Genomic DNA, 23,080 nt, shown 5'->3' with positions numbered 1-23,080 from the left:
GGGAATCATGTGTCCTAGTTTCCTATTGGCGCTGTAACAAGATACCACAAACTTAGTGGCTCCAAACAATACACATTTATTATCGTGTAGTTCAGAAGCCTGAAATGGGTGTCATTGGGTTAAATCAAGGTGTCCGCAGGGCCTGGTTCTTTCTGTCTGCTGCAGTGGAGAGTCCACTCCCTTGCCTTTGCAGCTTCTAGAGGCCCCACCTTCCTCAGCTCATGCTCCCTTCCTCAACTCCCAAAGCCAGCAACGTCAGGCCGCACACTTCTCAGCCGCTCTCTCTGGTTCTTTTCTGCTTTGGCCCTCCACTTTTAGGGACCCTTGTGATTACATTGGACCCATGTAGACAATCTGGAATAATCTCCCTACTTGAAATTCAACTGATTAGCAACCTTAATTCCACCTGCAAGTTGAATTCCCCTTTGCCAAGTAAGGTGACATGTTCACAGGGTCCAGGAAGTAGGACATGCTCATCTTTGGGGGGGCCATTATTCTACCGACTGTAGCACAGATGTACATTTTTTACAAAACAGATTTCAGTCATATCTGTAGTCTTTTGCTTGGGTATCTGTGTGTTTTATGAGCCCTGAACTGGGAGGGTTGTTCCAAGATGAATGTGCTTGTGTTTGTTCTAGTAGGTTTGTTTATCAGGGTGTCATTTTTGAGTGTCTCCCTGGTAAGTACAGGCGCAGGGAAGACAGGTGCCTAATAAAGTCCTGCTGCTCCACTACAGCCTTGCTGCTGTTGTATTGTTGTTCTTATTGACTGTAAAACTAATGACAGTGTCTCTTTGTATGTTTTCTTTGGGTATGTCCATCTGTTCTTAAATAATACTGATGTCTCTCCCAGTGATATTTAACGTGTGTGAGGCTACTGAGCTGTATCTGTGATGTCTGCATTATACGAGTGTCTCTGTCTGTAAGTTCATGCACAGTGGGGCATTTGGACATTGATGGTGCTCACACATATTTAACTGTGTGGGTGATCACAGCTGCAGATGTTTACTCACTCACAAACCCCCATGGATACCCAGACAGCAAGGCCTGGCACGGGGCAGGAGCTAGGAAGAGAAGGGAGGAAGAGATGAGAGCTGGGAGGAGGAGGGAGGAGGAGTAAAAGAGAGAGTTGGAGGCAAGGGAATAAGGGAACATCAGAAAAAAATAGGAAAGCAGGAGGGAGTTCCAGGGATCTGCAATTTAAAAAAGAGGCAGGGTTGGGTCACAGCAAGGGGACAAGTCAGAAGAAGATCTAGCTACCGCTCCACTTCTGGTCATTCCCTTGCTGTGTGACCTTGGCAATTCCAGCTCTCTGGGCCTCAGTGAATGATGACAGTTGAAATAGTATTTCTTGGGTACACTCTCAAGAAGGAGGAGGGAAAGAGAAAAATGGAAATAAAAAACACACACGGGGAAAAGAGAGGGAAAGAACCAGAAAGAGAAGGAAGAAAGTAACAAGAGGCCCTGGGAGCTAGCCAGAGGGAGGGCTTCGAGAGCCCTCCCGACTCCTGGAGGCAGGAACGTGGGCGCCTGCTCCCCGCCCCTTACCCCAGAGCTTCAGAGTGTTCTTAAGCCCTTAATAGGTAAGGAGGGAAGATGGAAAGGCGAGAGGCGCGCGCGGGAATGACAGCCACACACCGACACTCAGAGGCTTGCCAAAGCCGCACAGACCAGGATCCGTGCTTCCGGCCCGGCCCTCAGATGTAGGTGTGCCAGCCACCTGGAGTGACTCACACCCCGGCGATGTGGACACGCATGCCAAGAGCCAGCCTGGGCACTCTGCCCGCCTGCACACCACAGGCCGAGGGGAAGGTGAAACCCAGGCTCTGGAGGCGGGTAACAGGGGGTACCCTCCCCACACAGGGCTACCTTGCCCCCAGAGCGCCCCTAGTGACCACCTCCCAGGCACCAGGACCCAAGTGTCCTCTTGTCCCCACCTCCTTCCCCAAGCCTTACTCGGGAAGCGGGAGAACCAGGTGAGGTGTTACGCAAGGCCTGATGTTTACCTCCCGCAGGAGCCTCCACCCTCCCTATAAAGCCTGATGTGGTGGGAGACTCGCGCATACACCGAGACTCCGGTTGAAGGCAGAGGCAGTCCCAGGAGGGGGCAGAAAAGCGGCGAAACTTAATGCGGGAGACGCAGAGCGGGGCACCGACTCCGCAAGCAGCAGGGCCGACCCGCCATCTGCGCGCCGGAAGGCGGTTGCGGAGGTCGAGGAAGGGGCGGCGTTCAGACCCCAGCTCCCCATGGATGCGCCGGAGCTGGGCCCGGGGCTGGTGGAGCGTCTGGAGCAGCTGGCGACGTGTCCGCTGTGCGGGGGCCCCTTCGAGGACCCGGTGCTCCTGGCGTGCGAGCACAGCTTCTGCCGCGCGTGTCTGGCCGGCTGCTGGGGGACCCCGCCGGCGGCGGGCACCGAGGCTTCCCCCACCGCCTGTCCCTGCTGCGGCCTGCCGTGTCCCCGCCGCTGCCTGAGGTCTAACGTGCGGCTGGCGGTGGAGGTGCGGATCAGCCGCGGGCTGCGGGAGAAGCTGGCCGAGCCTGGGGCCCGCGCGGGGAGACGCCGAGGGGGCCGCATCCCCACCATGGGCTGCCTGGACCCGCACACAGAGGTGAAGCTGGGGTGCGCGTCGCGGGTCCGCAGCTGTTGGTGGAAGGGGGAGCTTCATGGGTCCCCCGGGGGAGCCTGTGGAAGTTTAGGCAATGGAGCTGGGGGAGAAAAAGCAAAGGATGAGGGGTGGGGTGACCCCGGGTCCTCAAGGTGAGAGGTGCCCGGAAGGACGATGAGGAGTTGACACTTGGCCCAGAGGGGAGGGGGCCAATCGGGTGCTGAGTCTAGTGAGAGGAGCTGGAGAGAAGGGATTTGGGAGGCAGACAAGGGTTGGGGTACTAGACCGAACGCGAGAGCCCGGAGCCCCGCGAAGAGCGCGGGAACTGCGGGAGTCCGGGCGGGGCAGCCCGGGCGCGCGGGACAGGACAGCGGCGGAGGGGAGGGAGCCGGCAGGCGGGAGCGGGGCCGAGCAGGGGGCCCAGGAGGACGGTGGGGGAGGTGGGAACTGGCGGGGGGACTGGGAGCCATGGGGTAGGGGGCGAGTGCGGAGAAAAAGCTGGCGTGCCGGGGCGGAGAAGGGAGGGAGGATGGAGGAAGGGAGTGGGGAGCAGATCCAAACGCCCCTGCAGTGTCGTGGGGTCTGTCCCTGGACTCGGGCTCTAGCCTAGCTGCGTGTCGTTTGTTATTGTCATTCTCGGCTCGTACGAGGGCCCCAGGGAGGGGCGGCGACAGACGGAGGCGAGGTCGGGAGAACAGCCTTTGGGGCCTCCGGCTGCTCTCCGCAGCCCAGCCTTGGCACCCCCCTTCCCCGCGCCTCGGCTGGGCCCGACTCCTTGGCCGCCAACCAACTCCAATCCCTTGCCCGACCCCCAGGCGTCTTGGACGCCCGACTTGCTTCTCCCCAGCAGCCAAGCCGGGCTCGGGTCTTGCTTCCGCCCTTGAAGTCTTCGCAGACCTAATTGGCCCAGGCGTAACTGGCACACTTAGGGAAATTGTCTTTCCTCTCTCTCGCTCACCACCGTCCCAGCCGGCAGCCCTGGGCAGCGAAGTGGAGGGGTCAGGGATCCCACACCCGGAGGGGGGGGGGATATCTAGCGCCCTCTCCTGGGTCCCATGGCACATTGCGGGTCTGTTGGGCCTCTTGGGACACATCCAAGCCCAGCTGCCTCCCTGGCCTGGGTACAGAGACACAAAACAAAAGGCCCAATAAACGCCATGGGGCTTTTATGGCAAGAGGGAAGCAGCTTTATTGTAAGGCTTTTATATGCCAACTCCTAGCCCAAGGGCTCCGGGTGTGTGTTTGGTCTGTGTGATGGGGGTGGGAAGACGGACTTTTGTCTGGGATACACTCAGGAAGGCGATAAGGATGGGGCCTTTGAAAGACACTGAGAATGGGGCTGAGGAGGCAGCAGAGGGAGGCAAGGAATGGGGCAAGACACAGGCATGGATGAGGCTGGGGAAGGGGAGGACAGTGGGGCTGGAGCGCGGAGGACAGTGGGGCTGAAGTTAGGAGGATGAGGAAAAGTGGTGGTGGAGAGAGAGGAAGGATCCTCATGACAGGGGAAGGGACAGAACGAGAGGAGAAAGGGGCACAAGGGATGAGGAAGTGAGATCACTCTGAGAGGGGGGAAGGAACATCACCAACTCAGCGGGAGCTCACCTGAGGAGGTGGATGGGGGGAGGGCGCCCCACAGTATGAAGCCCAGAGCTCATATCCATGTTTTTTCTGCCCAACCAGGATATAATGAAGACGTGGAGACGGTGAGTCCACTTTTACTGTTCCTTTTCACTGCCAGCTGCCACAGCCATCACTTTCCCACTGGGGCCACATCTTTGTCCCCAATCACAGGCAGGTTTTCTGGGGTGTGGCCTCACCCCTTCATCTTCCAGAGATGTGAGTGGGGTAGGGGTGGGGACGTTAGCATCAGAGGGTAGAGGTTATCTACTGATTTCCTGACCCTTCCCCTCATCTTTCCCCAGATTTGATGTCCCAACACCCAAGTCATCTAACCCAGAGGATGATCTCCCTGAAGATTATCCAGTGGTCAAGAACATGCTTCATAGACTGACCGGTAAGGGGGGCAGAGGGGAAGGAACTGAATCAGAATCTGTGTTAGGCTTGCTCCCTTTTAGCTCTCAAAAATGATCAAGTCCTTTTTAATGTCTGTATTAGTTTCTTAAGAATGCTTGCTGTGTAACAAAGGACCACAAAGTAGGTGGCTTCAGCAACAGACATTTATCATCTCAAAGTTCTGGAGGCCGAAGTCTGAAATCAATGTGTCAGCAGTGAGGTTCCTTCTGAGGGCCATGCGAGAATTTGTTCCAGGCCTCTCTCCTAGCTTCTGGGTCTCACATGTCCCTTGGGTTATAGATGGTCTGCACATTGTCTTCCTTTTGTACGCACTTGGCTCTGTCCAAATTTCTCTTTTACAAGTCAGTAATCATATTGGACTGGGCCTAATGACCTCATTTGAACTTGATTACCTCTGTAAAGATCCTATTTCCAAATAAGGTCACATTCAGAGGTACTCCGGGGTCTTCAACATATCATTTTTTGTGGGGGGATACAACTCAACTTCTAACAACGTCTATCCTCATATCCTAGCCATTTTCTCTCTTCCTTTTTCATGCAAACAACAGACTCCCGGAGGTCAGCTGCCTCTCAGGAATCTCTGCTTCCACCACCTGTCATCATTCCTCTCCAGAAGGGATCCCGGACCTCAGCCTCTCCCTGCCCCTTCCTTCCTTGCTCACTCCCCAAAAGAAGGATGCCCTCTACCCTTCTTTAAACTGCCTAGAGAAGATGGTCTACCCTCTTGGTCACCCACCATCCCACCCAATCCGGATTGCTTCTAGCACTCCTAATCCAGAACTCTTTCCTCAAAGCACCCCATACATATAGAGCCAATGGTTCTTTTTCCTCCTCTTCCCTACACCACCTATAGAAACAGGCCTGTCCACACCCACTAATTTCTGTGGGTGGGCTGGTTTCTCAGGATACCTTGGAGTCCTCCCTCCGCCCCTTCCCTCTGTCACTTGGGGTTCCAGTAGCAGGTGTCAGTCTTTCTCTTTAGATCCACCTTCCCAGCCTGCTGACCCAGCTCCCGCGCCCCACCCCAGATGCTGCAGATTGAGGTATCAATCCTCACGCCTCCCCAGAAGTTGGATCAGCCTCACACTTCCTCCCCCAATCCCACAAACCAGACCACCTTTCCTTTGGTCTCTCTGCTGTGCCCTCTGCCCTGAGCTTTCCCAAGTCCAATTCTACAGAAGTGGCGCGTTGATGCACAGTTTCCATACTGCCCAGGCCTACTCTTCACATGCCTGCCTCCTTTCCGGTCCGGCAGCCGCATTTTCAACTGCTGAGAGCTCACGCCCTGGCACTTTTAGTCCTTGGGTGCCCGCCCTCGGTTGCCCATTCTTCACCCTACCCTGCCTCTGATTCAGAAACCCCTCTCAGGCAGTCCTCTCCCTGTCTCCTCCTCTCCAGCTGACCTGACCCTGGACCCTGGCACCGCACACCGCCACCTGCTCATCTCTGCCGACCGCCGCAGCGTCCAGGTGGCCCCACCAGGGACGCCCGCGCCCCCTGACGGCCCTAGGCGCTTTGACCAGCTCCCAGCCGTGCTGGGCGCACAGGGCTTCGCAGCTGGCCGCCACTGCTGGGAGGTGGAGACCGCGGGCGCCGCCTCCTGCACAGACTCTTCTGGGGAGGACGAGGACGGGGAGAGCCGCTACGCCGTGGGCGCGGCAGGGGAGTCGGTGCAACGCAAGGGTCGCGTGAGGCTGTGCCCCGCGGGAGCCGTGTGGGCCGTGGAGGGCCGCGGCGGCCGTCTCTGGGCCCTCACGGCACCGGAGCCCACCCTGCTGGGCGGCGCCGGGCCCCCGCCGCGGCGCATTCGCGTGGACTTGGACTGGGAGCGGGGCCGCGTGGCCTTCTACGACGGCCGCTCGCTGGACCTGCTCTTCGCCTTCCAGGCGCCCGGGCCCCTGGGGGAGCGCATCTTCCCGCTGTTCTGCACCCGGGACCCCCGCGCCCCGCTGCGCATCGTGCCAGCGGAAGGCTGAGTCTCGTCCCCAGCCCCCACCCCGCAGTCACCGGCCGCCACGAAGCTGCTTCCTCTTGGGCTCGGAATTCCCCGCTCATTGCAGGGATCATGTCCGCATGCCCATGGCAGGAGTATTAAGCACCCCACGCCAAACCGCATCACCTATTTTCTGTCTTATTATTTTCCCCCCAAATAATAAGGCCTCAGCTGGCTCTACGTTTCCACATCCATGCTATGCCCAAAGCCAAGTCTGTTCCTCCTCCCCTGCCCCCTAATCTTTCCTTTCCCACCGCTACCCCGGCACTTCCCACCTACTTTCTCCCCTTCCACACTATTCCAGGCCTGAACTGGGGAACAGGCCCTGCCCTGCCAGTCCTGGTAAACTGCACGTTTACTACACAGAGGCCCTGCTAGTCAAATATTTACCTCCCACTCTTGCCCGTACCAGCTCCAAAGAAGGGCTCAGGGCCTTTTCCGCGGCTCTAAGGCTTGGGCTTCCCTGTCCTGTCCACTCTGAAGTTTCTCAAGAGAAACAAGAGACTCCTCCTAAAACAAGTGGCTTGACCCTGGCCTGGGCCCTATGGCCCTCTAGGTAGCTTAATACCCCTTTTTTGTGGGAGGCAGGGAGGGACAAGCCAGTTCCACTCTACCCTCCTTCTGTGACTTTTTATGCTCATGGCATTTTCCCATAAATCCGCCCCCTGCATGTACTCATAGAAAGGAACCAATGGTGCTACCTCTCCTCTCCTCAACCTGGGAATGGCCTGGACATCCCCAAACTCATCCTTGTACATAGTCTCATAGCTTTCCCCATGTGTATAAATGGGCCCATATTTAACACATTTTGTGATGTTGGGTTATTTATTTTGTGCATCTGTGGCAATAAATGAGATCTCAGTGGTGGTATGGATTTGACTGATCTCTGCAACTGTGCATGGGAAGAGGACTGGAAAACACCCACCAGATCCCCGTGAGGGGTGGGGAGGGCTGAGAGCTGAACATCTTGGCTGCAGAGACAGCAAAGCTTAGGAAGGGAGGGGTAAGAGTGCAGTGCAGGGGGCACCCCCATCCCTTTGCTCCCTCCCTCTTCCTTTCTCTCTCAGGGACCCAGGCCCCTGGGACTATGCTGGATCTGTCTGTGAAGCTGAAAGACCAAATTTGAGGAGATAGTTGGCTCTAAGTGATCTGTCTCAAGCCAGTTTTGTCATAAATCCTAGATAACGTGAGAAGGATAGGGAGAGAGACATGACTACTTCTTGTTCCATTTTCCATTAGAGGTGAGAATGATAAAGACCCCTCTCTCCTAACTCCTCTTGAAGGCATAAGGGGGGTAGGCAGGAGGAGAAGAAGTGGGAACCCTGGGTCTCTGGTAAGACCTCATAGTCCACAGGCAAGGTCTAAGAATTAGGATTACATAAATACCTCAGTGGAAGAGCTCTAAACCAGGATTAACAAGCATAGCTGGGGCGAGATTGCCTGGAATCTGACTGGGACCCTGGCAGTGAAAGCTGGGACTATTGAAAACCCAATTTAAGTGTTTGCTACTTTAGTTGAGAGTTCAGGGGGCCAAGATAACTAGATCCCAGGACAGGCAGTTTGGCAGTGAGAACAAAAGCAAGAGACTGGGACCAAGATGCTTGGATCCCAGAGAGAGAAGGGTGGGTATTGGCAGGAGAAATGAGGACTAGGGGAACCCAGGAGCCTGGGTTCTAGAATAGCAGCAAGTCAGAATTCCAGGATCTCTGTCCACACTCCTCTTCTTCTTCCCTCTATCTGGCAGAGGAGAAGGAAGGAGGGGGTGGGTGAAGGGATCAAACCAGAGGTTTAGTCCCCAAGTAGCCACATGGACACATTCAGGGCCAGACAGACACAGGAATGGTGGGGGAGGGAGGAATTTAGTGCTGCATTGGCCCTGGAGGGGGCTGGGAGGGGTCAGGAGGCTGGGGAGGGGTGGTAGGGGTTGGTCCAAGGGTTGCACGACGCTGTCCTTTGCGGTGGCCCCGTACACAGTGTGTATGACCACAGCCCTCCTCTTCCTCCTCATCACTCTCCGTGGAGCTCTCACCAAAGGCCCGAGGTTTCTCATAAATACAGCAGCCTGGATTTGGAAGGAGGAGCTCAGTTAAAACGGAGGAAGAGTAAGATGTATTGTCAGCTCCATTCCCCCTCAATCTCAGTGAAAATTCCAACTTTCACCATTGTCTCCTCCTACCTTCCAGGATCCAGCTTCCCCAGGCCCACCCCCTGGGACTCAGGCACCCAATTCCCTTGTTCATTTAGAGAGCCAAGAATCCACAGCCCCACTTCTCCCACCTCTGACACCTCCTGCCATCAGACCTTGGCACAGTGCACTTCTAGCCCCTCCTTACCTCTTTCCCTCTAACCTTAACCTCCTTCCCCCGATGCCAGAGATCCACCAAGAAAGTGACAAAACATGAGCATCCTGGGGCTTCTGGGAGGCCGGTGGCTGTGGTAAGGTAGAAGATCTGCGGGAGGGAGCCAGCACTGCAGGGCTACTGCGAGGCAACAGTTACTCACATTTCGATGAGCGGCGCCCCATGTGTTCATTGTCCACAGTGTCACTCGTCCATTCCACCTTTTTCTCTGGCTTCCGTTTCCGGAGTTTGATGGTTAAGCTCCGGTTCTCCTAGAAGGTTAAGAGGGATGGGCATGCCTGTCTAGTCCCATCCTACTGACCTTTCCCACTCCCTCCCGGGGGACCTTCTCTCTTCTCTTCCCCAGCTCAATCAGTACATAGCACCAGAGGAGCTGAGTGCTGAGAAAAGATAAAATAGAACAGGTCTTTGACCTCAGGAAATCCCTTGAGGAGTATTATTTCCTGTTCTTGATAAACACCAGTATACAGAGAAGACACAATTCCTAACCTATAGAAAGTCCCAGCACATCTTCAAAGGAAAACATAATCTTCGCTGTTTCTCCGTCTTCCTCCCCAAATCATCCTTGGTAGTATTAATACATGAAAATTATTTTTTCAGTCTCCAGTGCCTAACCTTTGATCTCCTTTTCTTTTTCCAGGTCTCTATTCTTTTTTTCCCCATTAAAAAAAGACCTCCATTCTTATCGCTCTCAAGTCCAGCCCTTCCCTACCTTTTAGCCATTCATTCTCTGGCATCCTGATATCTCTTGTAACAACTATTACTAAACTACTAATTACTAAACTCCCTTAATCCAGAGGTTATTAAGCCCCATGCAACCTTTTCCCTTTGAAAGCAACTTAACCCTTTTTTGCAAAATGCTACTTGTTTCTCCATTACATCTCCCCTCTCTGATTTTTCAAAATAGTATCTTCATCTCCTTTTTTTGTTTCCTCATTCCCTCCACTTCCTTTTACATTCATCCTTTCAACAAATATTTACTGGTAAGTATTGATATTTATTGATAAGCTGGCCTCCAATCATATCTTCTTACATGGCCTTGCATTTCCTCCTGGCACTTTTCTTGCTCCTTAATCCCCGATTTCCCATTCGTTCATTACATATACGCACCACCTCCCCAAGTAGCAATATCTATGTCCTAACTGTAACTCCCTGTTACATGTCCCTTGGCCAGTCACCTGCACCGTCACCACCACCTAAATTGCTCCAATACCTTGAGATTCTCCCAGCCCCAGATATTCAACACCACACCTCCCATATTCCCAGGCCCAGCCGCCCCAGCAACTCTCCTAAGCCCCGTCCCCTCCCTCTCGGCATCTCCCAGACCCCTAAGCAGCACTGCCCCCCCACCCCCGCCTTTCTCACGGGCTCGGTTGTCACGGTAACCGTTGTCTCAGTGACGGTCTCACTCAGCCCGGCCCCTGCCTCGGCCATGGCTAAGGCTGAGGAGAGGGAGGAGGGGAGGAAGAGGACGAGACCTCCTTCCCTTTTCCTGTGTCTCTGAGGTCTAAGAGAAGCGGTATAGGATTCAGAGTAGTAGCCAGGATCCTCTGCCTTCTTTTTCCCCCTCCTCCTGGGCCTCCGCTTCCCCACCCCTGGGGATAACCTGTCCAACCCCACTTCCGGCTCTCCGCTTCCGGGTGTGACGCATTCTGCAGTGCCCCTTTTCCCTTCTCCCGGCACCAAATGCGTCAAAGCGCAGGCGTCGCCGGATTAGTTCCGCCGTAATATGACAGCGCGCAGGCGCTGCAAGAAGGAGACTCAAATTTAGCGGAAGAGGCGTCACTGCGGGTGTGGGGCGGTGCGAGGGGCGCGGGCCCGGGCGCGTGCACAGCGGAGACCTGCAGGAGGGGGTGCGCGGAAGGGTAGGGCGCCGCCGGCGGTGCACAGCGGTGCGGCGAGGGTGCGGGTGTGTGCATCGAGTTGAGAGGTCCTGTGCTGAGTCCATCTCCGCTCTCTGGGCGGTGGAAGGGCGCGGGAAACTTAAGGAGCAATAGTAATGACCCGACCCGGGCTATTTTCGTTTCTTTATTGTTTGGTCTGGTTTCTCTGGAGAGAAACGGGACCTGGGAGCAGTTGGAAATAAGATTAAGATGCACGCGTTCTGGGTTCTGGTCCTCGCCCTGTGCTTGTAGGTGTTTGAGCACTTAGTGCACCTCAGCTTGGGTTTTTCCAGTCACTGTGCGAGGCCTTGAACATGGAGGCATATGAGACACTCAGACCCTACCGTTTAGCTCCCAGTCTAATGGGAAAGACGGGCATGCTCAGAACTAACAAAAGTAAAAGACACTGGGGGCATAAACGTGGAACTAAGTCTGATCTGTGAAACTGAATTTAGTTACACTACCAACATACTCTCTCCGGGGTGATGAGTAGGACTAAGCAGAGAAATGGTCATAAATTACAATGTAGGCCATTAAGTGAAAGTATGTACACGTTTCTTAGAGGGCAAAAGAAAGTGGGAAGACAAGAACCAGAAAGGCAGATAAATGTTTTTTTAAGGTAGAGAGCAGCTTGCAGTCGTAGGTGTGTGCACTGAAAGAAATGGAGTTTTGTACTGCTACGCTCTAAGGGGAGGGCCAGATGGGGCTGGCAGGTAGGCGGTAGTTATATGGAAAGCCCTAGGATGGTTTGGTACGAAGTTTAGACTTGATCCAGTCAGTGTTATGGGCCAGAGAAAGGCTTAAAGAGGATAGAAACAAGATTTGTTTCAGATTTCAGGAGTGGGTCAGGAAAGTCAACTTCTAGAACAGTTTAAATGTAAAGTGGGGAAGACAGCTCTGCTCATTCTTCAAGTTGCTGTGAGCGTCAAACAAGATAATGTAAGCTTAAGAGCTCCAAATATATAAAGGACCACACAATTACAAGATAATCATTTTTACTCTAACCCCCTGATCACCATTTAAGCCAAGGATGCAGGAATACTAATTTCCAGAATCAAAATTTGAATATTTTATATTGTGCCTGGACTATATATTTGTTTCCCTTGAAAGTTTTTGGTTCAAACTGAAGAAAGCAAGATACAATTCAGCATGTATAGCATAGACCATTTAAAAAACCAAATATAGGCCAGGCATTTTGGGAGGTTGTGGTGGGAGGACTGCTTGAGGCCAGGAGTTTGAGACCAGCCTAGGCAACGTAGCAAGACCCTGTCTCTAAAAAAAATTTTAAAAATTAGATGCATGTGGTGGCACTCGCCTGAAATCCCAGCTACTTGGGAGGCTGAGACAGGAGGATTGCTTGAGCCCAGGAGTTTGAGTTGAGGTTGCAGTAAGCCATGATGATACCACTGCGCTATAGCCCAGGTGACAGAGTGAGACCCTGTCTCAAAAAATACTCAGCCAAAACATTTATACACACACACAAACATATAGCCACACATACATACACCAGTACAAATATACAGTATAATTTGGTTGTCTCAGTGGAGTGGTATTCCTTGTGACTTTTACTTTTTTCTTTTAACCTTTCTATATGAGAATCTATTACAATCATTACAATGAACCCTTGAAGGATGCAGGAGTTAGGGGCACTGACCCCCCAGCACAATAAAAAATCTATGTATAACTTTGGACTCCCCCAAAACTTAACTACTAATAGCCTACTATTGACCAGAAGCCTTACCAATAATATAACTAGTTGACTAACATGTATTTTGTGTATTATGCATTATATACTGTATTCTTACAATAAAATGAGCTACAGACGTTATTAAGAAAATCATAAAAAATACATTTACTATTCATTAAGTGAAGTGGATTATCATAAAGGTCTTTATTTTCATTGTCTTCAAGTTGAGTAGGCTCAGGAGGAGGAAGAGGAGAGGTTGGTCTTGCTATCTTATGGGTGGTAGAGGTAGAAGAAAATCCAAGTGGGACCTGAGCTGTTCAAATCCATGTTGTTCAAGGATCAACTGTATGTTATATTGATCTCAAGAGTCATAAGTACCCCTATAGTAATTATACACTGATATCCCTTAATATCAGATTTTTTGTTGTCCAAATTTATAGGCCAAATAGACCTGGTTAAAATTTCTGTTGAATCTCTCACTATCCGTATTCCTACTACTTTTCGTTTCCCTAAAGTCAGAAACGAAACAGATTCAGATAGTGTGGGAATACTTATAAATGCTTTTTTATATTAGCCTTATTTCTGGCTCCATTTTTTTGTTCTTTTTTCCCCCCAGTTTTCTTTTTCATACAAATATATCTGTAAGCTCATTTAAATTCCTTTTGGAACAAGACAGATTATAAGTAACACATATGTCAGGGTCTTATAGAAAAATACAACTTTAATAAGGAAACTCAACTAGGGGTATCTCACTCCAGGGACAATGGTAATCCCCATATGATGATTTGATTCCCCTCTGGGAGCAAAATATTGCAACTAGAAGGGATGCATAAGGCATCCCTTGTCCAAAAGCTCAGTATCCTTCACCTTCCAAGGAAGAGAAAGGATGGACTGTGGAGTTGCCCAGGAAAAACATCAAGAATCTTCCTTCTCCTGGAACCTATGAGGAAAGAAAGGACTTGTTATATAGTCAACCAAAAGAAGAGTTTCTAGCAGTACAAGATGAGATACCTAATTAAATAATCAAGGAAGGACTTCTAGGAGGACTAGCTCCCCTGAACAATTCTCCAACTCGACTTTAAGACAACTAAAAATGTTGGGATCAGGCCGGGCGCGGTGGCTCACGCCTGTAATCCTAGCACTCTGGGAGGCCGAGGTGGGCGGATCGTTTGAGCTCAGGAGTTCGAGACCAGCCTGAGCAAGAGCGAGACCCCACCTCTACTAAAAATAGAAAGAAATTATATGGACAGCTAAAAATATATATAGAAAAAATTAGCCGGGCATGGTGGCGCATGCCTGTAGTCCCAGCTACTCGGGAGGCTGAGACAGGAGGATCGCTTGAGCTCAGGAGTTTGAGGTTGCTGTGAGCTAGGCTGACGCCACGGCACTCACTCTAGCCTGGGCAACAGAGTGAGACTCTGTCTCAAAAAAAAAAAAAAAAAAAAAAAAAGTTGGGATTAAAAACATATCTAATGAATTATAACCTTGAATTTCTTAGGACACAAAAAACACTGGCCATTAAAGAGGAAAAAGGATAAACTAGACCTCTTAAGAATTAAAAACTTGTCACCTAAAAAAAAAAAGTTAAATAAACAAGCCACAGGCTGGAGAAAAAAATACCCTTAAGCTATATACCTGGGCTGGGCATAGTGGCTCACGCCTATAATCCCAGCACTTTGGGAGGCAGGAGGATTGCTTGACCAGGAGTTCAAGGCTCCAGTGAGCTATGACCGTGCCACTGCACTTCAGCTTGGGTGACAGAAAGAGACTATGTACCTATGTATGTATGTATAAATAAAGAAAGAAATATATATTTGAGTATGAATATTTTTAATCCATTGATGAGATGGCAAGAAACTAAAGGCAACCTTCACGCTGGTTAAAAGTGATGTGAAACCGGAAATCTAGACAGTTAAAACTGAAGCCCCTGCTAGGATAGTGCCCTTAGTATTGTTTTTAAAGCCACAGGCAGCATAAGAAACCAGAGGAAAAAAACCTATAATGTCTGATAGATCCCCTGCATAAATTTGGGACCCCCAAAGGGCTACTCTTATTTGTAAAATAGAATAACAACAAAAAAAATTCAACTCTGTAGAAGGGGAATTTGTCTCAATAGATAGAGGGAGAGAAAAACCTCCCCTGAGAATTTTTAACCATAATCTGGCCCTTACATGGATTTGCAGCTGAAATTCATACTATGTGTCTGCTCCAAAAAAACCTGAAGCCAAGAATTTATTTAAAGTAATTCCAACTTGACAGTGCCTCAAGACATCTGAAAAAAACAAACAAACAACAACAAAAAAACCCCACAAATGCCAGGAATATAGCATTCACTCCAGGCCTCAAAGAATTCCCATAGTTCGAGTTTTAAAAAACCCTCACTTACAGTCAAAAATCACAATACAAGAGAGAATCAGCAGAAATAAAAGACAGCAAGAGTCCACTTGCTCAAGGTTTCTTGGTCGTGGCTCCAGGTAAAAAAAAAAAAAGGACAGCAGCATCAGACATACAAGATCTGTGGATATAAGAATTATCAGGCATAGAATAACCATGTTTAATATTTTTAATATTCATTTAAAGAATAATAGGAATACTTTTCCTTTAAATTGAAGAACTGAGAATTATTAAAAATGATTTAAATTTGAAAAATAATTAGGTAGAACTCAAAATAATAACAATAATGATAAATAATAATAGAAACTGAAGAAGAATTAGTGATCTGGAAGACAGACCTGAATAAATTACCTAGAAGGCAGCAAAAGAGAAAAGAAATGGAAAATATGAAAGACAGGGTGAGACAACTGGATGATAGAAGAGAACGTGTAATAACTAATTAGAGCTCCAGAATGTGGGAAATGAGACCATGGAGGAAAGGCAATATTAAATGAGATAATGGCTGATGAATTCCCAAGGTTGATTGAAAAAAAGGTCTATTCTCACTTTCAGAAAGTCCAACAAATCCCAAACAGAATAAATAAAAGAAAGCCACATTTTGATATACTGTAATGGAACTGCACAACACCACACACAAAAGAGGTGGCCTTAAAACCATTCAGTGTGCCCGTGGTCTCTAAATCATGCATGACTAATTCTCACCAAGGTAAAGCTACCTTTGAGTGCAGTTTGAAGACTCTAGCATAAAACGCTGACCACAAAGCAATCCCTGCCTTCTCTGTTTTTTAATTTCCTTTTAAATATCTTAAAAGGTTTACTTCACTGGCTACAAAAAAAAAAAAAAAAAAGATGTCATTTTTAAAAATAAAAAACGACCACAAAATCTCCCTATTACCAGAACTGCATTGAAATGAGGGACAGGATGGAAGGAAACAACTGTCTAGTATGAAAAATAAGTCACTGGATTTGCGTAGTTAGCGAACGGGCTGAGACGGGGCAGAGGGAGGAGAAAGGACACCCACTTGCAGCTGGTACAGGTGTAGAAGACGGTCTGCCCTTCATCGGCTGAACGCATCTGCCTGGTGTGGTATGCCATTCCCTCATGACCACAGCGAGAGCAGCGCCTGTCAACCTGGGGAGAAGCTGGTGGGTTAGGGAGGCCTTGTCATGTCCCCCGACTTCTCGCAGGAATCAGGCTATCATACTTCCTCAGATACTGATGCTTCACACTTCTCTTCCTTCTTGGAATGGGGAAAAAACCTCTCCAGATCTCTGCAATCACTCCTCCATTTCTTTCCATCCACCTTATGGAGCCAGTCCTTGATCTCATTCACGTACCACAGGTCCCTGGAACTCGGGCCCTTCCTCCACCGACACAGGCATGGCGGTCCCCAGTTTGTGGAACACAGCTGAAGTCTTCACAACCTTCCCCTCGAAGTCTGTGCAGGCACGTAAGAACCGCTTGGAGACGAGCGTAGGGAGCCGACGCCCGAAATGCCCCCTCTCCCTCCCGTTTAGGCCAGGAGGCCCTCCCAACCTCCTTCCCTTCGGGTTTCGTCCCCAGACCGAATATACGAGTGCCTGACCGCCTGCTCCAGGCCCCCCCGCCCCAGTCCAACTGATCTTGAGGTCCCCCGGCCTCCGACCCTGGGCCCTCCGCCAGGACCACTGCGTAGGAGCCCCTCACCCCGAACGTTGATGGAGAAGCCGCAGCGAGTACAGGTGACCGCATCCTGAGCCCCGGGTAGAGGCAGGACCGAGCCGCAATCTGGACAGAAATCCAAGTCCGAGTGAAAGCTGGTGCAGGTGCTGGCGAGGTCCATGACCGACATGCAGCAGAGAGCTAGAAAGGGAAGAAGTTCATTAACGAAAGAGAGAGGAACCTCCCTCCCCACTCAGTGGTCACACTCCGTCCCAGGACCTAGGCGCAAATAACCCGAGCCCTCCTCCCACGCACGCCTCCTGCCTCTGCGACCAAGAAACCGAAACGTCCGGAATTCCCAGCCCGCTTCCTAATCGACTGGGAATCCGGGGGCCGGCGAGCGGGGCGAGCCAACTTCGCGGGATAGAGCGCCGGCTCTGCGCAGGCGGCGGGGCAGCGAGAGCTTGGCGGGCTAGAGCGTCGACGCATTCGGGGCTGACGCGTGGCTATGACGTCATAATTAATCGCGAGCCTCATCTCTAGAGCCTTTGAAGTGGAGCCGAACCTCCAAGGGAGATTGTGGCGCTACCTTGACCCTGTGTCGTCGGGTAAGAAAACCGGTAACCAGTGCTGCACATCTGGCTAATTTTCCTACCAGCACCCAATCCTGGGATATTTATTTTCTTTGTCTCACATCCTTCAGAGACCCAGTTGCAGGGGAGGGGGGGTCTTTCTGAAAACTGTACTAACTTTGCCGAATACTGATTTCTTTGGATTAGAGAACTACAACTCCCGCCGTTCCTGAGCCGGTATTTCCCTTTTGCAGCTGTGCAGTGGTTAAAAACAAAAGCTAAGCATTCTGGGATTTAGAGTTCTAGTGACCCTTAGGGTCCGCTGGCCGAGCGCGAGCTCTCTGCAGCGCCCCACCTGCGTTTTATGCTTTGGGGCAGTTCGGCGCACTTGGAAGGAATCAGTGGGCTTCTTCTTCTTCTTTTTTTTTTTTTTTGAGACAGAGTCTTACTCCGTTGCCCAGACTACAGTGCAGTGGTGTCACCATAGCTCACTGCACGCTCAAACTCCTGGGCTCAAGCGATCTTCCTGCCTCAGCCTCCCGAGTAGCTGGGACTGTCACCGCGCCTGGCTATTTTTTTCTGTTTTTTGGTAGAGACGGGGTCTCTCTCTTGCTCCGGCTGGTCTTGAACTCCTGAGCGCAAGCCATCCTCCCGCCTCGGCCTCCCAGAGTGCTAAGATTACAGGCCTGAGCCACCGCGTCCAGCCCTGTGAGTGGGCTTCTTAAGGGACAGGAAGTGGGGAGGGTGAAGTCCGGAGGAATACTTAGTCCACAGGAGAGGAAGCAGGGATGACACTTGGGAAGGGGCCCAGGACTTTGGAGGTAGTGGAACAGAGGAGCCTGGGGCTCCTCACTCCTTCGGCTCCTGCCATATGAGGGATGCTGACAGTAGTCAAGGGAACTCCTTAGGTAGGACTTCATAAGACTTAGGTCGTTTGAATTTCAGTCGCAGACTGCCTACCACCTCTTTTCCACCTCCTGTCTGTCCAACTCTAAATCATCGTGGTCATCCATTAACTGATTGGGTGACATTTCCCTAATCTTTTATAAAACATGAAGATAAGTATCTTTAGAAAATCTTGCTGTTTTCATTCATCTGTGACCTACAATCTAAGTAGAAACTTGTCCTGAAGGGGGAGCTTCTAGTTGAGTTTTCTCCCAGCCTTCTCAGAACCACCTACCCTGATAGCCATCATTATTTTCTTCTCTGAAGGACACAAGCTGTGGTCTTTCCTTGGGAGAGGCTCCCATCTGCCTTCTTCTACAGTAATGGAGAGAACACCATAGTGAAGGGGCAAAAACTCTCAGCAAGCTGTGGAAGAGTGACAAACTCCATCATTTTGCATAGCTGTGAAATTGCCTGTCATTTTGACTGTCTTACAAAGGGAGATCTGTTGCTGATAATGGTAGGCAGTTTTTATTCTCACTTATTTGTGTCTTTCTCCTTTGAAAACGGAAATTGAAATTAGCTCTCCACCCTCCCTGGTTTTGACACACATTTAGCAAATATCCATCATGAGTTGAATAACTATGCAGTAAAGGAACAAAGCATTAAAAGGCGTGGATCTTTCCCAACACAAGTTCACAATCTGTTCAATAAAGTATTTATCGAATACATATGCGATCCCAGACTGGGGCAAAGTTGAGGTCTGTGTTCCCTGACCTCAAGGAACACAAATGAATAATTAGAATACAATAAAAGTACACTAGTAGGTAACAAAATGTGAGAGCCAAGGATATGCATACGAAACAAATATATCTGTAAACTTCAAGGAAGACTGGTAAATGCTTTAATAAAACGATATAATGCTATGGCAACTATAAGAAAAAGATGTTCAGATATTATGTGGTAAGGATCATAATCAAAAAATCATTAATATTGAGAACTTGGGATCACAGACTCTAACATTGAGTACTGTGCTGGATGCTATGTACACAGAAATAAAAGCAAGATGGTCATAATTTTAAAATCTCAAAATAGATATATACGGCAAATAAGAATATACCTAAGAGGTGAAATATGGAATATTTGATATCAGGTCCTCTCTGATAATATAGAGCCATCATTAAATTTTAGATATAAATTACAGTTCCTACCTTTTATGAGCCTGTTTCAGCATTAAATGTTAAAAGTGATACATGAATACAGATATCACAATGTAAACCATGATTAATTTTCAAATGAGTTGTAGAATTAAAAAATGTAAAGTGTTGAAGGCAAAATCACTGTGATGGAGTAGACCAGAAAGACTTCATAGACAGGGTCTTGTCTTGTGAAGGATAGATAGCTACCATTTATTGAGAATTTACCAAGTTCTTTACATCTAATTCATACTTGTTCTTTATAACCCTGAAAGGCAGATTTTTTGTCTTATATCTCCATTTTATAGATGAGGAAACTTACATAGAGAGAAGTTAAGTTACTTGCCCTGAGTCACATACCTAGAAAATGGTAGAATTAGGATTCAAATATAGTTCTGGCAGTCTCCAATGCCCATGTTTTTAGCCATAAATGGTATAAAAGGCACAGAGATGAAATGCCAGGCATGCTCAGTGGCTTGAATACGACCTCACAGTAAACTCAGATTAGACCAGAGATGACACATAAAAGTTGGTGGTCTTCGTTTATGTTGCCATCAGCCTGGCCTATAAGTAACTAAAAGAGTAACTAAAAATTCCCATCCTGAAGGGTTCAGTCTCATAATGTATTCAGGGTGAAGGATGGTTGGCAGTATAAGGCAAGTGAGCAGAGGGTTGGGCAGTCAAATGAGAACAGAATTTTATAACAAAAGATTAGAAGGCGGAGATGCTGTATGTGCTGATAGAGGCAGAGAGGGCTCGGATCAAGCAACTGCAGAAAGAGGATGAACTGGTAAAACGGAAGATGAGAATTATCTCAGAAGACAGAGAAGACTCAAGGACTGAGGGATCTGACATAGATGTACTCAGGCAACACCTCGCCAAGGAGCCTGTCTCTTCCTACTCACAACCCTGGGTACAAGATTTAGAATGGTTCCTGCTGAGTCCACAGGAGAAGTATGCTTGTAGTTCATATGAAAGGAGAGATTCGCTTTTTATTAAAAGAACATTCATTATTCTCCACCATAGGAATGCAGTGGTTTCCCTTGAGGGAAATGGCCCTGCTGTAGCCCTGCCCATTAGCAGATTTTTTTCTTTGTAAGGGATATATCCTTGGTCTTAGCCAAAACAATTGTGTTCCTTTACTCAGACAATATGTGAGCAGATGTGTTCTGACACCTCCCACGTTCTGATCTACCTTTGCTTTTTTATCTTCCAGATTGGCCTGGGCTAAATCATCTAAGGATCCTCGGATTGCTGCAGGTCAGCAGTCCCCACTGGAGAAAAAGATCTTGGTAAATAATTATCTTCATATCAGACAGTTTGGAACTACTTGGAGAAACAATGTTAGATTAAAATCCTTCTGCGTAAGTGACATCTTCAGGTAGTATGTCTACACTGGCAAATGTTTGCCAGTTATAGCCATAGTTACAAAACAAAGTATCATTTTGAAAACTCCCAACATTATATATTTTTAAAACTAGTTGTTGATTTGTGGTGGTGAGTACTTCGTACTTTGAGAGGTCACAGGCTTACCTGGGAGTGATGGAAGTACAATCACAATTATTACATTAAAGTAAATAAAAGAGCATATAGCTTTTCTTGGTGTCAATAGGGAGGGTAGGATTCTGTTTAAATGTGTTCAAAGAAAGAAGATCATCACATGATAAAGTTCTGAACCTCACTTTGACAGAATCTAGGTGGCGTGCATACAACAGCAGCAAGACAGTTGATAACTCAGAGATACCAAGAGGAGTATGAAACACTCTGCAGGGAGCAAACCCTTTCTCTTGACTACTGGCTTGCCAAAGCCGAGTCTTACTATAATAAAAGAATAGTGGAAATGATGAAAGAAGAAGAGACAGCTAATGAAATCAAGAAGAAAATGGAGGGGAAAACAACCCAAAGCATCGAAGGACTAAAACGGTACTATTTGGTACATGAGAGAGAGAAGAAACACATAGAGAGGCATATACATCGAACAGGACAGGCCAGAGAACTTACGAACAAAACATTTAAACAAGTACTACGACCTCTCAGTGAAACAACATTACCAAAAATTATGCCAGAAGAGCACGGCATCCACAACACACAGAGAAGAAAACAGGCAAATGAGAGGGAACAGATGCAAATTAAAGATCATCAGGAACGCATGATTCGAGGGAGAGAACTTACGGAGCAAAGACGCAAAGAAAGAATCTTGAGAAAAAGCCAGAGTCAGCTACCTACACGTGAGAAGCGTGAAAGAGTAAAGAAAGAGATAAAAGAGTTTGAAAGAGTTATTGCATATCCACTTTTCCAACCACTCAGAAGAAGTCGGATTAAAGTAAATATTCTTATGGAAAAGTCTCAGAATGGAGAAGAAGCAAATACAATTATAAAACCATACCAGAGAAGATTCTTGGCTGTGCCACCCTTTTTGAGAAGTCAAATAGGAAAAATAAAAGATTAGCAAAGTTTCAGTGCTTTTATGATAAAATCATATTTCTTATGTGAACCTTCTTTTAAAAATGCTAGTTCTTATATTTCTCCAGGGTTCAGTGAATATTCCCATTTGTGTCAAATACAGATACATAAGATAGTTTTGGACTTGAAAACTAGCTTTTCTGTTTTTAGTTGCCTTGCATTTGTTCAAGTTGCTTATCCTCTCTGATGTTCAGTTTCCTCATCTGTAAAATGGGAATAATGGAAGGATTATGAGTTTTATGAAGCATTAATTTGTATTAGTTTCATAAATATTAGTTTCCCCACTTGAGAAGCCCTGAGTTGGGCAATGGTGAATAAGGAATTGTTCTAATCTGCCTCTCATCTCTGCCTGCTCCCAACTCACGGAGGTTATTTCGATGAGATTGCTATAGTTCAGTATATATCTGGCCTTTAATTTCCTGTTCCTGCCCTCATTAAAGAACTACTAACCAGGCCCTAAGAGTAGAACTTGCACCATACAATTTATTTGTAGGAGAAAGTTAATTTTGAGAACCTCCCATGTGCTAGGCACTGTGTTAGTTACTGAGGGTGAATAAGGAGACGTCTGTGGTCTTGAGTAGTTCACAGCTAATGGCAAAGCTCACTCTGTAAACAGGTAATGTGGCAAAGGTCCTGATAGAGGGGACAGGGTGCTGTACAAGGGAAGGATTCTAACCTGGCCTCAGTGAGCAGGGTGACAAGGAGGAAGAAGGAGGTCAGAGAGGAAGGGTTGTAGTCTGTCCTGTTTCTTCCAGCTCTTTTCATCACTTTCTGTCACACACTTAAGCAAGACCCTTCTCAGTGTTTGGATCCACTTGGGTAATCAAACTCAGCCTCTTTCAAATTCATGCCTCCAATACTCATTTATAAATCAGAAAGCAAATTTATGAATTTAATGAGAATTTTAACTGCCAAGCAGAATGAACTTTATTATTTTCCAGTCAGTTCATTTTCTTCCCAAATACCAGAAAGCTGGGAAAGCAGAGATTCAGAGTTGGTGAGCAGAGAAGTGGGAACTGGATATCCTAAGGAATATTATGCTTAAATTGTGACAGTCCTGATACCCACCCTTCTAACTAGCAGAACATCCTTTACCCTGGATACAGCTAGGTCAGCGCTGTTGAACAGAACTTTCAGCTATGATGGAAATGTTCTGTGTCTCTGTCTGTGCTCTTCAATACAGTAGCCACTTGCTACCTGTGGCTGTTGAGGCATTTAAAATGTGATGAATGAAGCTGAGGAATGGAATTTTAAATTTAATTTAATTTTAATTAATTTAAATTTAAATTGCCACCTCTGGCATGTGACTGCCCTATTATACAATGCAGCACTGGACAAACATAACTCCTGTTATGGATCTATGTC

General features: G+C 48.4%; 3 protein-coding genes and 1 long non-coding RNA gene across 6 annotated transcripts; 2 read left to right on the top strand and 2 right to left on the bottom strand.

The window, feature by feature from the left end:
- Window positions 1-2,065: 2,065 nt before the first annotated feature.
- Window positions 2,066-7,330, top strand: RNF39 (ring finger protein 39). 2 transcript variants are annotated; one of them, XM_069488185.1, is made up of 5 exons: window positions 2,232-2,609; window positions 4,287-4,309; window positions 4,529-4,620; window positions 6,039-6,328; window positions 6,527-6,719. In XM_069488185.1, the coding sequence occupies exons 1-5, from the start codon at window positions 2,247-2,249 to the stop codon at window positions 6,614-6,616; spliced, it is 858 nt and encodes a 285-aa protein (XP_069344286.1). In that variant the 5' UTR covers window positions 2,232-2,246; the 3' UTR covers window positions 6,617-6,719. The 2 variants fall into 2 exon arrangements, with proteins under 2 accessions (XP_069344285.1, XP_069344286.1); XM_069488184.1 differs by having other exon boundaries at window positions 2,066-2,609; window positions 6,039-7,330.
- A 119-nt stretch (window positions 7,331-7,449) lies between these two features.
- On the bottom strand, window positions 7,450-10,613 carry PPP1R11 (protein phosphatase 1 regulatory inhibitor subunit 11). Its single transcript, XM_069488186.1, is given in 4 exon segments — window positions 7,450-8,561; window positions 8,564-8,695; window positions 9,136-9,244; window positions 10,359-10,613. Coding segments are annotated over 4 exon segments (342 nt in total). The 5' UTR covers window positions 10,428-10,613; the 3' UTR covers window positions 7,450-8,529.
- A 2,413-nt stretch (window positions 10,614-13,026) lies between these two features.
- Window positions 13,027-17,043, bottom strand: POLR1H (RNA polymerase I subunit H). 2 transcript variants are annotated; one of them, XM_069488260.1, is made up of 5 exons: window positions 16,915-17,043; window positions 16,645-16,800; window positions 16,296-16,396; window positions 15,980-16,089; window positions 13,027-13,503 (listed from the first exon to the last, which is right to left on the bottom strand). In XM_069488260.1, the coding sequence occupies exons 2-5, from the start codon at window positions 16,787-16,789 to the stop codon at window positions 13,479-13,481; spliced, it is 381 nt and encodes a 126-aa protein (XP_069344361.1). In that variant the 5' UTR covers window positions 16,790-16,800; window positions 16,915-17,043; the 3' UTR covers window positions 13,027-13,478. The 2 variants fall into 2 exon arrangements, with proteins under 2 accessions (XP_069344361.1, XP_069344362.1); XM_069488261.1 differs by lacking the exon at window positions 16,915-17,043 and adding an exon at window positions 16,879-16,899.
- Window positions 17,044-18,389: 1,346 nt separating this feature from the next.
- LOC138395660 (uncharacterized) lies at window positions 18,390-21,736 on the top strand. The gene is made up of 3 exons (XR_011235545.1): window positions 18,390-18,576; window positions 20,469-20,544; window positions 20,943-21,736. It is a non-coding gene; the product is annotated as an uncharacterized lncRNA (long non-coding RNA).
- Window positions 21,737-23,080: the final 1,344 nt, after the last annotated feature.

Source organism: Eulemur rufifrons, chromosome 15, assembly GCF_041146395.1.
Source record: "Eulemur rufifrons isolate Redbay chromosome 15, OSU_ERuf_1, whole genome shotgun sequence".
In the NCBI taxonomy this organism is placed as follows: Eukaryota; Metazoa; Chordata; class Mammalia; order Primates; family Lemuridae; genus Eulemur; species Eulemur rufifrons.
This window is presented reverse-complemented; position numbering and strand designations above follow the sequence as displayed.

Bases quoted from the DNA above. Each gene is read 5' to 3' on its own strand.
- RNF39 (XM_069488184.1), top strand. From the start codon at position 2,247: ATGGATGCGCCGGAGCTGGGCCCGGGGCTGGTGGAGCGTCTGGAGCAG. The intron at 4,310-4,528 runs GTGAGTCCACTT...ATCTTTCCCCAG, and splicing joins ATAATGAAGACGTGGAGACG to ATTTGATGTCCCAACACCCA. The intron at 4,621-6,038 runs GTAAGGGGGGCA...CCTCCTCTCCAG, and splicing joins CATGCTTCATAGACTGACCG to CTGACCTGACCCTGGACCCT.
- POLR1H (XM_069488260.1), bottom strand. From the start codon at position 16,789: ATGTCGGTCATGGACCTCGCCAGCACCTGCACCAGCTTTCACTCGGAC. The intron at 16,397-16,644 runs GTGAGGGGCTCC...GTGCCTGCACAG, and splicing joins CTTCTCCATCAACGTTCGGG to ACTTCGAGGGGAAGGTTGTG. The intron at 16,090-16,295 runs GTACGTGAATGA...GCTTCTCCCCAG, and splicing joins CCGAGTTCCAGGGACCTGTG to GTTGACAGGCGCTGCTCTCG.